This window comes from Hyperolius riggenbachi, chromosome 6 (genome assembly GCF_040937935.1).
Source record: "Hyperolius riggenbachi isolate aHypRig1 chromosome 6, aHypRig1.pri, whole genome shotgun sequence".
Taxonomy (NCBI): Eukaryota; Metazoa; Chordata; class Amphibia; order Anura; family Hyperoliidae; genus Hyperolius; species Hyperolius riggenbachi.
The window spans coordinates 78,241,499-78,255,499 of record NC_090651.1 but is presented as its reverse complement, the minus strand read 5'-3'; the positions used below and the strand labels follow the sequence as shown (position 1 = coordinate 78,255,499).

The 14,001-nt window shown below is 43.6% G+C and overlaps 1 protein-coding gene and 1 long non-coding RNA gene across 2 annotated transcripts in view; one reads left to right on the top strand and one right to left on the bottom strand.

The window, feature by feature from the left end:
* The window catches only part of LOC137520946 (riboflavin-binding protein-like), a 51,141-nt gene that overhangs the window by 6,249 nt on the left and 30,891 nt on the right, over positions 1-14,001 (top strand). Inside the window, exons 2-3 of the mRNA XM_068239555.1 lie at positions 1,592-1,749; positions 5,298-5,397. Coding sequence (XP_068095656.1) covers positions 1,605-1,749; positions 5,298-5,397 — 245 coding nt within the window. The 5' untranslated portion in view covers positions 1,592-1,604. The remainder of the gene's footprint in view (positions 1-1,591; positions 1,750-5,297; positions 5,398-14,001) is intronic.
* The window catches only part of LOC137520947 (uncharacterized), a 111,582-nt gene continuing 102,640 nt past the window's right edge, over positions 5,060-14,001 (bottom strand). The window contains exon 3 of the long non-coding RNA XR_011021973.1: positions 5,060-5,421. This is a non-coding gene — a long non-coding RNA (uncharacterized lncRNA). The remainder of the gene's footprint in view (positions 5,422-14,001) is intronic.

Below are 14,001 nucleotides of genomic sequence, written 5' to 3'. Positions count from 1 at the left end.
CAAAATCTGCTAGCATTTTGCGGATCTGCTAGTGGTTTTTGGTGTGCACCGGGCCTTACAGTGTGGTTTGTCTTCCTACAACAGAAGGTATTTGTGATCATTCAGATTTAAGTGTGTAACTGTGCTTACCCACAATGCACCACTGTTGAATATGCAAATTCCCAGTTGCATACTTAAATATGAATTATTGTAAATACCTTCTGTTGTAAGAAGGCAAACCACACTATGTAATACTCACATGTCCTTGCTGTCCTGGCATCCCAGCCGTGAATTACCATAATAAGCATTGCTTTTTTTAGAATGAGGGCTTTTCGGTCTCTTTCGGTCCTCTATACTTTCCTTGAGGTTTTGGGTCACCTGGAGCTACTTGAGTATGCTGTGAGTATTACAGCAACCCTGATTGAATAGGGCCAGCTCAAGAGGTGAAGCGAATCCAGTACAGGGAGCACTTGATAAGGAAATAGAGGGAGTTTCTGTTTATAAGCCTCAGTCCCAAACCTACAGTGGCCACAATGTTTGCAGTAATTAAGCTAGACTCTCAGGCTCCTTTCACACTGAATATTGGCAGCAATCCCTGTCTGGCAGCAGGCCAAGCAGGAAGTGACGTTCACTTCCTGTTGGCGAATCAATCACGTGTGCGGAAGTGTATTGCTAAAATACACTCCTGCGCATGCAGGTCGCCACAGGAGCCGCACAGTAACATAGATATGTGCTCGCGTTAGATAGGGTACTTCCGGTACAGCGCCCTATCTTAGTAATAGTGCAATGCAGGTCTCGGGATATAACTTCACAAGAGGTCCTGAATCCTATAGACAAAAGAGGGGGAGACCGGGAGCCCAATAGTGCAGTATCGTTAGGTGCAGATGAAGGACAGAATGTCTGGGTAGTTAATACTCACAAAGGCGGGTTGCAGTCCTGCAACCACCGTAGAGGCTTGCGGAAATGTAGTGTTCCCGCTCAGTATCCCGGATCCACTAGATCTGGGTGGTCGCTCTCCTCCTATGGTCCTTTCCACACGTCGATCAAGTCTACAAGTTGTGGGGAAACACTGGGCTAGAATGATTGGGGAGGCGCCCAAGGGATATGATGGGTTAATGAGAATTAACTCCTATGGTATAAATAATAGGGAGGTGTCTTACCTCCAATGAAGACTCTCATAGATGGAAAAGGTAAGTCTTTATTATAAAACACGTTATACTGTAGACAACGCATTCCACGGGTCTCAGCCTGCTTCCTCAGGTCAATACAAACAGATGACCTTATAGCAGAGCCGTGTGATGCGTGGGCGCCTAACTGTGTTTTATAATAAAGACTTCCCTTTTCCATCTATGTGAGTCTTAATTGGAGGTAAGGCACCTCCCTATTATTTATACCATAGGAGTTAAGTCTTATTAACCCATCATATCCCTTGGGCGCCTCCTCAACCATTCTAGCCCAGCGTTATATATCTTGTATTTACCTTCCTCCAATTTGCTAAAATTATCAGAATGGAAGGTCAGTCATCCCGCAAAAGCAAGCAATGTATGGGCACTCTTAGGACATATTAAACTATGACAACAGATAATAAACAGAACTCTCTGTGCTCCCACAGGTGTTCAGGAAACATGAAGTTAATGCTGCTGATTACGTTTTCTCTGGCCCTCCTCTTGGGAGGATTCTGTCTGAAGAAGAGCTGCCTGCATGGGACACATCACAAGGCTGCTCCAAGCCCCGAGCATGGCATGCTGGAATGTCAGCTTTACTCTGACTGTAAGTGGGAACAGGGAACATTACATGTAATGTAAAGCCAAACTGTACAACAATATAAATCACCAGGTGACTAGAAACTATTACAAACCTTTATGAGCATACTTTCTGCACCTTCTGATGAGCCACGATTGAGAAGGTTTCCAGTTTCATCCCACATGTCCCACAAAAACTGGCAATAGACTATGATGGACATGTGAGGAGATGTCAGCTCTACATGAATACAATATAAATAAAAACCTAGTGATGCTATGTCATCTGAAAAGAGAAACAAGAGAACAACTGCATTTCTGTGGTTGGTGTTCCATCCACCCAGTAACAATAGCAGGCTGGGGAGGGGGTGACAGCGCACTACTACTAGACTACAACTGCATGAGGTTTTGTAGACCTTCAAATTCATCTATTTTAAAAAGAAAATATTTGTCCTGTTTTTTGATAAATATGATGTAACTATACCTGCCCCACATGTCCTGGCTCCTGGGTACTCATTTCTGCTTTAAACTATTACAGTTTTAATGAAACATAAAAAGTCATATAAAAAAGTTAGGGTCTGTAAGGGCGGGTCCACTCAGGCAGTGGTGCCATTCGATGCACGCAAGGGCATAACTACAAATTATGCCCCCCCAATAACTTTGAAGGGAGTGGGACACACTCTCCCACCCACCATTCAGATTCCTTCCCCCCTCTCTGTTTGAATACACATATTTACATAGATCTTACATCAGTCCTGAAATAGGGACAAAGGAGGAAGAAAGAGGGATTGGGTTCCAAAAGAGGGACTGTCCCACCAAAAGAGGGACAGTTGGGAGCTATACATTTGGTGACCCCCACAGTCTGACCAGGGTTCATATAACAAGAGTGGCCATCATAATTGCCCCAACCATTACAAGTGTGGCCACAACAGCACCTGACCTGGAGGCTGGACCCCTGTATTGGAGGAAGGAAGGAAGGGTTCATAATTTGGGCACCCACACAATCCTGAGCTGATCCCCCAAGAGTTACCCCTGTGCCAAGGGTGTTGTATGGAGCGGCACAGACCTATTCAGAACAAGAGATCATCACTATTTGCGGTCTCCAATCTGATTCTACGCCTGGCACCTTGGAGACAACTTTTTAGCTAGCAGATGACCTGGCAGCTAAAGAAGTGTCTCTGGTTTTACCAGGCAGACAACCAGACTTAGGCCTCGTTCACATCTGCTGCGCTGAAAAACGTGTGAAAGCGCGTTGTAAAAAACGAATGCGCTTGTGCGCGCTTTAGTGCGCGTTTCTGTGCGTTGCGCTTCTTTAAAACACGTTTTGCTTACTGTAGCAGCAGCAGTTGTCAATAAAACTTTGTTTTTGTATGTAAATGTATTTTTTTCTTCAATTAGGGGTAAAAAACGCATGCGCTTCTATGCGTTTGTACGCGCACCCATTAACTTGCATTGATGTGTGCTTTACAGCTCAGCGCACAGAAATGCATGCAACACTACGTTTTTGTAACGCTGCTCAGTGCAGCGCATAGATGTGAACCAGCTACATTTAGTTACAGGGGAAAATCAATACCTTGCTGATCGCACAGGGCAGTGCGCTGTGAAAAGCGCACAGAAACAGCCCTGATGTGAACGAGGCCTAAAGGTGCATCTCTCGCGGGCCACAAAACTACGTGATGCCCTGACTTTCCTGCAGCAGTTATGCCTCAGTTTGCTGAGGTAATCTGTTGCTCTGGTCAACTGAATGTAGCTTCAAATACCCACTGAGGGTTATTGTGGTAGGTAATAAGAACATAGATTGCCACTTTAAATATGGTAATCATACTATATTCCTTTATGAATTTATAGTCTTGTGGAAGCAATCTGATCACAAGGAAGTGGTCATCAGGAAACTATACCACTTCCTTATAAATAGGTCCCTAAAAGCTGCAGTAACACAGGAATGGTTACTGTAAGCAATGTACTTATCAGTCATTGTTTTAAGAATTGTTTTAAGAATTTATCACAATACCCCATATAACGCCTGTACAGACTCAGACTCAGTCTGAAACCACACTTCCTGATTGGCTATGAGTAAGCAGGGAGGCGTGGCTTCAGCTTACAGAGCAATCACTCTCCCTCTGAATGCCCATGTGACTAAACTGGAAATTGTTCAGACCAGCTGAGTGTGAGCAGGCAGCTAGAGGTCTCTGAGAAGAAGAGGAATTACTGCAGCATGTATGTTCCCTTTCATTTTACAAAAATTAAAATTTTTAAAGTAAATCTTGACTTTAAAGTGGTTAACCAAAATATATCACATATGCAACGAATCATCTTTACCTGTAAAGTTATAATTACCAGCCCGGTCTTCCTCTTCTGAATCAGTCCCAGCCTCCAGGGCTCCGTGTCTACCAACTTCTGGCACGTAGCCACGCCCCCACTGAAAAATGCCATTGAGTTTTCTCTATCTTCAGTGGAGAAAACCCAATGGCGTTTTTTGGCGGGGGCTGGGCTACGTGCCAGAAGTTGCCGGACACGGAGCTCCGGGTCTGATTCACAATAAGAAGACCCGCCAGGTTAGTATAATTTTCCAGGATAAGAGGATCACTTGAATAGGTGGCCACTAATGATACAATAATTTGCCAATCGTTTATGAACGATTCTCCACATACATGATCGGAAATTATTGTTTGGGACCACTAATGGACAAAAATGTCCTAACCAATCTGATCAGATTGACAGGATTGATCTGAAAATTTGATTGATTTTATTAACCACCCTGGCGGTAACCCAGAGCTTCGCTCGAACTAGCCACTGGGAGCTCTATGCAGAGCAATGGCGCACAGCGGGTGTTTTTACTCACCTCCCGGGGGATCCAGACTTTGGTAGCTATTCTCCTTTCTGTCCTCTGAGGCTCTGAATCGCTCTGGTTAGATCACCGTTGGCGATCTCACTACAGGGTTACATCACCAACCGGAGATGGAGGGAAAATTGTAGCGCTGGATTCCAGGGAGGTGAGTTAGCGCTTGGGCTGCTGCAGGCATTATGGCGGCATGCTTTTTTCCTGAGTTTAGGGTCTGAAACATGCTGAAAAGAGCCTAAAATCTGGAAATAATCATACTGCCAGGGAGGTTAATCTGATCAGAATGGTTAAGAGATTTTTTTCCATTTATGGTCCCAAGTGATAATTTCCGATTGTTCATACAAAGAATAATTCATAAACGATTGTTCACCAAATTGTACTGTTAGTGGCCACATTATTACCCTGGATATCCACTTTTGATATTTTATGCTGCAACATGTAAACCAGTAACATTGAAAAATAGGTAGAAAATCTGATAGATCAACATTTAATTCATTTAATTTTTTTACCATGCAAATACTGGATTGGATGTAGTGAACTAGAAATGTAGAATTTTTTATCCAGTCAGTCAGACTCCTATGAGTATTCACAGATTGATGGAGATAGGTCCAGAGGATTCATTTTTTAACAGTGCGCCATGTTAATCACTCTCCTGTAGAGTTCATTTATCACATCTTCCATTATCCGCATGTTTACATTGTGCTTGATGGCAAAATTCTCTCATTTGTCACCACCAGCCTCTTGCTGTCACGCCAACTTCACAAAGCAAATCTCCTCTTCTCCAGTCATCAAAGTAGATAATTTCTACTGGAACAGATGTGGGAACCTCAGCAAGGCGTGAGTATATATCATAGAGTTCAGCTGGAAATACACAAAAAGGTTTTGGCTGATTAATTCCAACATTGATAAACAATGGTATGAAAGGTAGATTTCTTTATAGTCAAATACAAGGGGTCTAAGAGATCATTTCTCACCTTGTTTTTGAACCCTATAATTGAAAAGGGACAAACAAATAGGTAAAAAAGTAATGTCAAAATTATTCAGAGTATTAACTTGTTTGCTGGTGGCTTAAAGAAACACATGGCCTCAATTTACTAAGCTTTATCAAACACTTTATCGAACGTTTGATAATTTACCTTATGGGTAAAATCTAATTTTGAATTCACTAATGCAGGGCTTCATCTTCCATACTCTGAAATCTCTTAAAAATCCTTTTTTTATCCCAAAATATTGTTTAACATATTAGCCCTAACTAAACCGCCGCATCCCCGCCGCATCCCCGCCGCTGTACACTATCTAAATCCCCCCAAACTCCCCGGGAAGCGCTTCCGTGAGAGGCAGAGCTATGAGCTGCAGCTCTGCCTTTCAGCGTGTCTATCAGCCCGGATCGCCGCCTCTCCCCCGCCCCTCTCAGTCTTCCTTCACTGAGAGGGGTGGGGGAGAGGCGGAGATACACGCTGACAGGCGCGTGTGAGGCAGAGCTGCAGCTCTTAGCTCTGTCTCACACGGAAGCGCACAGGGCAGCAAAATCCATGACCAAGAAAGTCGTGGATTTTGCAGGGGAGAGGGAGGGCGAGTTTGGGGAGGATTTAGATAGTGTACAGCGGCAGGGATGCGGCGGTTTAGTTAGGGCTAATATATTAAACAATATTTTAGAATAAAAAAATAATTTTTAAGAGACTTCAGTGTCTCTTTAATTCCCAGTGTGAACTGGGCCTAAGGCTCCCTACGTTTCTTTTCATAGCCTGAGCTGCAAACATTATAGTACTATAAATAAACAGTAATAATACTAGTACAATCAGACTACTCCATGTATGGACAGAATGACGGCCTTTAGATCTCTAGGTCACATGACCCTGCAACTTCCAGGGGAACAGCAATGGAGTGGTTAATTCTTCTGGAAGGATAACATATCCCATCAGATATTAATGAAGCGTATCCAGGCGGGCAGCCATAATCCGCCCCCAGAGGCCTGTGCGGTTTCCCTGCATATCTCATGTTGGCTCTGGAAGTCATAAATATTGTGAAGTGCAGAACACATGGGAAGGGAAAACAATGATGAAGCCGGCCTCGAGTTACAGAATCTCAGGCTTGCAATTCCCCACCAGCCATCATTCATGAGCCACAGGAAGAAGTACTGAGTACAGACCAGAGAGCAGCCCCCCACCACCGCCTCTGAGACATTCCTCCCAGACAATTAGTACAACACTCTTTATAGTATATATATATATATATATATATATATATATATATATGTATATATATATATATATGTATATATATATATATATATATATATATATATTATATATATATATATATATATTATATATACTGAATTGGTACAAAATACAGAATTGGTAATTACAGTGACAAAAGTAACATGATAAATAAAAAGTATAACAAATTCCAAGACACAAACAATTGAAAGAGCCCTGCCCTTGCAAGCTTACAATGGAAAGGAATGCCCATTCCTTTAGATTGTAAGCTTGCAAGGGCAGGGCTCTCTCACCCTTTTGTGTCTTGGAATTTGTCTTGGGGGGTGGGGGGTAACAAGAGGTTGGGTAGTATACAATAAACAAACATGTTTTTACAATATCTAGTAGCAATGCAACTTGGCCTTAGGTCAAAGAGGGAATGGCCTAAGGTAGAGCGTATGCTTGTTGGAAAAAGTGGAGTGTTTAAAGATATCAAAGGTTGGAGAGTGACGGATGTGTTGTGGAAGGGTATTCCAGAGGATGGGTGAAACACGTGTAAAATCTTGCCTTAGGTTTATTTCACACCATACGCCCAGCGAATAATATAGAGCACAATCTGCACGTTACAGCCCGCACATTATTTTTCCTAGCATGAAGAATTGCAATGCAACATGCTTGTTATCACTTACGTTATCCAGAAACCGCACTTTAGAAAGAGCATTTGCATAACATTCTCTGCTTCATGAGTGTGTTCACATGCACCAGTGCAAAACTAAGCAATGTGCATAGTGTGAACTTACCCTTATACTATGAGTTATTGTGAATCTGGCCAGACATTGTATAGTCTGGGTGTTCAAGCCATTCAATTATTCTATATTCATTCATTAACAAAATCCATTTGATCACCAGTTGATCGGACTGGCTGGAGACATGAAACAGATTCTAGTAGGATTTTACACTGATTCTGATTGTACAGTATTTTCTGGATTGAATGATGGCTTCAGACTGACATATAATCAAGTTGTTGATAAAAAAAATTGTAGAAAGAGCGATGAAGAAACAAGTGAAGGTTTTCAATCCATTATTGAGTGGCTGTCTTAAAAAAAAACCAAAAAAACAAATTAGGCAATAATGAAAACAGGATTGATGATATACTCGAGCTAATTGATCATTCAAGAAAATCTAATTGGATAAATGTTTGTTTTATGGTGGCCATACACGGTACAATAAAAATGTTCGATTTTCCCGTTTATTCGATCTAAATGATCGAATTGAATGAAAGTTGAAAATATTTTTTTTTTTCGATCAAGAAATTCGAACGATTATCCAGTTTTTTCGGGAAAAATGATCGGACATGCTGGAAAAATCTTTATATTCGATCTAACGGAATAATTGAACTAAATTATCTAATTGAAAAATTGTACCATGTATGGCCACCTTTAGGTCTGATGAATTTGTGTCAAGCATAAATGAATATTAGTATCTTTAAACTAGAATTTTTGTTTTTGTTTTTTTAGGGTCCTTTCACGCTGTGCAGATTGCATTGCGATACAATCATAAAATACAATACAAATTGCGATTTGACTATACAGTGAAGCAAACAGTACAATAAAGTATGCTTCACTGCCACTGTAAATGCATGCATTATGAGGTTAACCAACAGCATGCTGTGCATTACTATTTCAGAGCCCACTGTACTTAATGTGAAAGCCCCTTAGGAATATCATTGCATCATGTTTCTATGTAATGATATTGTCCCTTGCGATGCAATGCAATGGACTTAGGGTGCATTTCCACTAGAAGTGATTTGATTGGATTCGCAAAACGCATGCGGTCTGTAAATCGCAAGAGTATGCACTATAAAATAGAAATCATGAACGACACTTTCCATTTTTTCAATGCGATTTTTGTAGTATTGCAAACACATTTTTGCACAATTCAAATTATGCCTGTGTTAGCCCTTCTGATTACTGAATCACAAGTGCAAATTCTTTAAAAAAAACGCAATTTCCTGGTATGAGTTTGCGATTTCCAGTGGAAATTGTATCTACTCTATTATTTCTGCTTTAACCTAACTTATTTCACATGTAATCCTACCTACTTAAATAATTGTGCAGACATACAGCATAGACACCCCCCCCCCCTTTCCCTCCTCCTGCTCCCAGGCCCCCCAGCAGTCATACCATACGGCATTCTACATTTTATAGCTTCATTACACTGCATTCATACACAGCTGATCACACACTTCTCCTATTTGAATCTGAACTCCAGATAAACATTAAGGGCCTGATTTATGAGGCTGAGGGATTGCAGTTTGTGATCCTTGGCTTTGTGCGGCTGCAGTTAGCACACAGGATACAATGCACTCAGCAGGCGGGTGGCCACAATGTGCAGAAACCGCAGTCTACCTCAGAGCTCCACACATCAGAGGCTGTGCCTGACTGCACTGTATACGGAAAGAGGGCTTACATGTGCAGATCTCACTACTTATATCAGCTGGCATCACATTGCCTGACGGGGAAGTCACTTACATCCTCCTCCTCCACATTTATTTAGTTGAATCCAACTCTTTGCGACCATATGAACTTTTGCATGCCAGATGTGTCTGTCAATCATTGCTTCTTTCAGCTCTTGCATAGACATGTTCATAGCTTCACATGTACTGTCTATCCATCTTAGCCCATGCCATCCTCTTCTTCTTTTGCCCTCAGTTTTTCCAAGGATTTCTCAAAATAATTGGGTCTTCTCAATATGTGACCAAAGCATTTAAGTTTTAATAGTAGTATCAAGTCCTTTTAGTTAACACTCTGGCCTTATTTCTTTAAAGAGAATCTGTATTGTTAAAATCGCTCAAAAGTAAACATACCAGTGCGTTAGGGGACATCTCCTATTACCCTCTGTCACAATTTCGCCGCTCCTCGCCGCATTAAAAGTGGTTAAAAACAGTTTTAAAAAGTTTGTTTGTAAACAAACAAAATGGCCACCAAAACAGGAAGTAGGTTGATGTACAGTATGTCTACACATAGAAAATACATCCATACATAAGCAGGCTGTATACAGCATTCCTTTTGAATCTCAAGAGATCATTTGTGTGTTTCTTTCCCCCATGCACTGAAGTTTCAGGCTGCTCTTTTCTTCCTACAAACAGCTTTGCCCTTGTTTGTAATTCCTCAGTATGTGAAAGCCCAGCCAGCTCAGAGGACGATTTATCCAGCTGATTAGAGCAGCTTCTCTCTTCTCTCTTATCTAAATAACACACAGGCAGTATGCATAGAGGGGCCAGGAAGGGTGAGTTCATAGCAGAACCACAACACTGAAGAACTTGGCAGCCTTCCAGACACAGGCCGACAAGTCTGACAGGGGAAAGATACATTGATTTATTACAGAGACTGTCATAGTAGAAAGTGCTGCAGTTAGCCAGAACACATTAAAATAGCTTTTGGAACATGTAGGATGATTAAAAACAGGATGCAATTTTTGTTACGGAGTCTCTTTAAAGTAAACCTGTAGGGACAAAGTGCCCCTGGGGGGTACTTGCCTCAGGAGGGGGAAGCCTCTGGTTCCTCGAGCAGCTTGTTCCAGTGCTGGGACCCTGGAGTCAACAACAGCAATCAGGGCCGGATTTAGGCCAAGGCCACTAGGCCATGGCCTAGGGCAGCACAGGAGCAAGGGCACCAAAGCAGCAGGCTGAACTTATGCAGCATTTGCAAGCGTGCATTTGCTGCAATGCAGGGAGATCAGGCAAGCGCCTGACCATGGTAATCTGCTGCCAGCGACCACCATGCTCTCTGTGCATGTTTGCATTGTGGCGGGCGGCTATGGACTTGGACAGCATTGGAGACAGAGGGGAAGAGGAAGCTTCAACACTGGAGTCGAGCAGAGAAATGAGTGACACTGATGACTGCTGCAGTATGAAGGCGAGCTGGCTACCTATACTGAAAGGGGGGGGGGGGGAGTGGGAAAAGGAGGGATTAAGGGAGTCACCTGGCTACCCATACAGGAGGGAAAGGGGGGAGGGGTCATCTGGCTACCTTTACTGGAGGAGTGGCAGGTGACAGTGGCCTTGGGCTGTAAAGCGTACAAATCCAGCCCTGACAGCAATGATATTTACAGTGGTCTGCCTGTGCAGGCGCACTACCTGCTCTCTGCTTAGCTCCCGGTGGTAAGAGCCAAGCCCATCGGGTCTACTCTACTGCACAGGCGGCTTGTGGCAACGTGTGTGTGAGGTAGGGCATAGCGTGGCTTGCATTATTATGATGGAACGCAATACACCGCGGGGCCAATGCGACAATTTTAATTGTCCCATTGTGAGACCTCAATACTTTGTAGACACCACAAGGGGTAGGTGTACCTGACCATGTCAAGAGTTCCCCATATAACAGTTCTTGGAGAGTTGAGCATCAATGTTGGGCTTCTTGTGCCTGTATACTGCTGTATTCTACTGAGATAAAATGCACTGGAAGGTCTCCCATTCCTCACCTCCCTCCTAAGAAGGTACATCCTCGCTCACCCCCAGGGGTGTAACTACAAAAAATTGGGCCACCCTGCAAAACTTTGGTCGTCCCCCCTTTCCCGCTTTCTGCACAAGTAGACGGAGAACCAATGTTATTCAATTGGCTGGTGCAGTGCACACATGAATGCGTTTTCTCCATGCAGATAAAAACATAGCAGGCATTTTCTCTATCAATTACATTCACTTCTGTGATAAAACATGCATGTTTTCACACAGACACAGATGAGTGTGCTCTCAGCCTTAGCTTATTACACTCACTCTGTTCATCTCTGATGGAGTAAGCAAAACTGGCTTTGCAGACTTTTCCAGCATCACTACAGTACACAGCACTTGGGGAGGGGCAGAGAGGCTGGGGACAGAGCAGCGTTGTACACAAGAACCTGCTGAACACTGAATAAGGACTGTCTACAAATCTTTGTCTGCAAAACTTTGTATGATTCCTTATCAGTGGCTGAGCAGATGCAGTCATTAGAATAATTGTGCAGAGAGCAGAACGTTTTTTTTTACTCTCCGTGCCCCTAGTTGTCAGTCTCTTAGGACAGGGAAAAGAAACTTCTCTCCTCACGGGGCCCCCCTGCAGCTGCCTGCATCCCCTGCAGGGTCTATTGTAACGCCCCTGCTCACCCCTCACCTGTCGAATAAGCATGTCTTTATGTTGTTCACAGATGTTGCCAGCTGATCACTGTTTTTTTTCTCTGCACATGCGACAGTCACCAATTGTGGACAGCTTTGGTGCTCTATTCTGTCCACACTGAAGGTAGTGGCCTGGTGACCCAGATGGCCTTTGTACTTTGCACTGCCTTCTGCATTTAGTTTTTTTGTCTGATGCCAGTCACTGTGGAGCTTTATTCTGGTGAGCTATGACCTGAACCTTCTGTTCTCTTCTGACCTCATTCGCCATTTGATCCGGGATTAGTGATTTGTCTCTTCCACATCACTAATGCAGCAGCTTGCTACACTGCTTTCCTGTAATATAGATCTGTAGGCTTGCGCAGCACACACACAGAGCCGGGACAAGGTCCTCCAGCACCCAAGGCTGAGACACCAAAATGCGCCCCTCCATCCCTCCCACCCCAGCTGTCACACACAGATTGCTATTAGACTAAGAGGCCCCCATGGGCCCACAACCTCCCCAACACCTTAATAACAACAACAACAACAAATAACATTTGTAAAACGCTTTTCTCCCGTGGGACTCAAAGCGCATAAGCATGGCTCCGACCATCGTGGTACAGGGGAAGAATTTTATAAATCTGGAAATGCCAGGCTAAACAGGTGGCTTTTCAGTCTGGATTTGAATAGCTCCAGGGATGGTGCTGTCTTTACTGGGTGTGGTAGGGAGTTCCAAAGAGTAGGGGCAGCATGACAGAAGGCTCTGTCTCCAGATTTTTTGAGGTGCACTCTGGGAGTGACCAAGTTTATAGAACTTGCTGATCTGAGGTTGTGAGAGGTGTGGTGCAGCTTCAGCAAGTCCTTCATGTATCCAGGGCCCAGATTGTGCAGGGATTTGAATGCCAGCAGTCCAATCTTGAAGAGTATTCTCCATTCTACTGGTAGCCAGTGCAGTGAGCGAAGGATCGGTGTAATGTGACAGTGGCGAGGCTGGTTTGTTAGCAATCTGGCAGCAGCATTCTGCACTAATTGCAGGCGACGCAAGTCTTTTTTGGGGAGGCCAGCATAAAGGGCATTGCAGTAGTCCAGCCGTGATGTGATGAAGGCGTGGACTAGGGTTTGAAGATCCTCTGGGGGAATCAGATGTTTAATCTTTGCAATGTTCTTCAGATGAAAGAAGGAAGATTTAACTACAGATGAAATTTGGTTTCTGAAACTCAATTCCCCATCGATTAGTACGCCAAGGCTGCGCACAAGGTTGGAGCTGTTTATGTCTGAATTCCCAATCCTGATTGGTGTTGCTTTAGGATAGAGCTGTTTTGATGGCGAGCACTGGCTTTGGACAAACAGGACCTCAGTTTTGTCAGCATTCAGTTTCAACCAGTTATCATTCATCCATGCCTGAAGCTCAGCTAAGCAAGAGTTTATTTTTGGGGTAGGGTCTGTTCCACCAGGTTTGAAGGACAGGTATAGCTGTGTGTCATCGGCGTAGCAGTGGTACGTCAGGCCATGTCGTTGGATAAGTGTACCGAGTGGCAACATGTAGATTGCAAACAGCAGAGGGGATAGGATTGATCCTTGTGGCACTCCGAATTGTAGAGGTGCAGGTTTGGACATTATAGGTCCTAGGGATACTCTCTGTGTTCTGTCAGTCAGGAATGATCTGAACCACTGGAGGACTGATCCACTGATGCCACAGTACTCCTGCAGTCTGTTAAGCAGGATTTCATGGTCAACTGTATCAAAAGCAGCTGAGAGATCCAACAGGATTAGGATGGAGCATTCCCCTCTGTCCCTTGCCATGAGCAGATCGTTGCAGACTTGGATGAGGGCTGTTTCACAGCTGTGGTGTTTCTTAAAGCCAGATTGTAGAGGGTCCAGGATGTTGTTTACTGACAGCCTGGTTTCAAGTTGCAGATAGACAGCCTTTTCAATAACTTTACCTAAGAAGGGGAGGTTGGAGACAGGTCTGTAGCTGCTCATAGCATCTGGATCCATGGAAGGTTTTTTGAGAAGGGGCTTGATGATTCCTTCTTTTAGAGAGGTAGGAAACCTCCCTGCTTGCAGAGAGCAATTTACTATTTTGTGAAATGCTGGACCAAGCAGGTCAGGGCATTT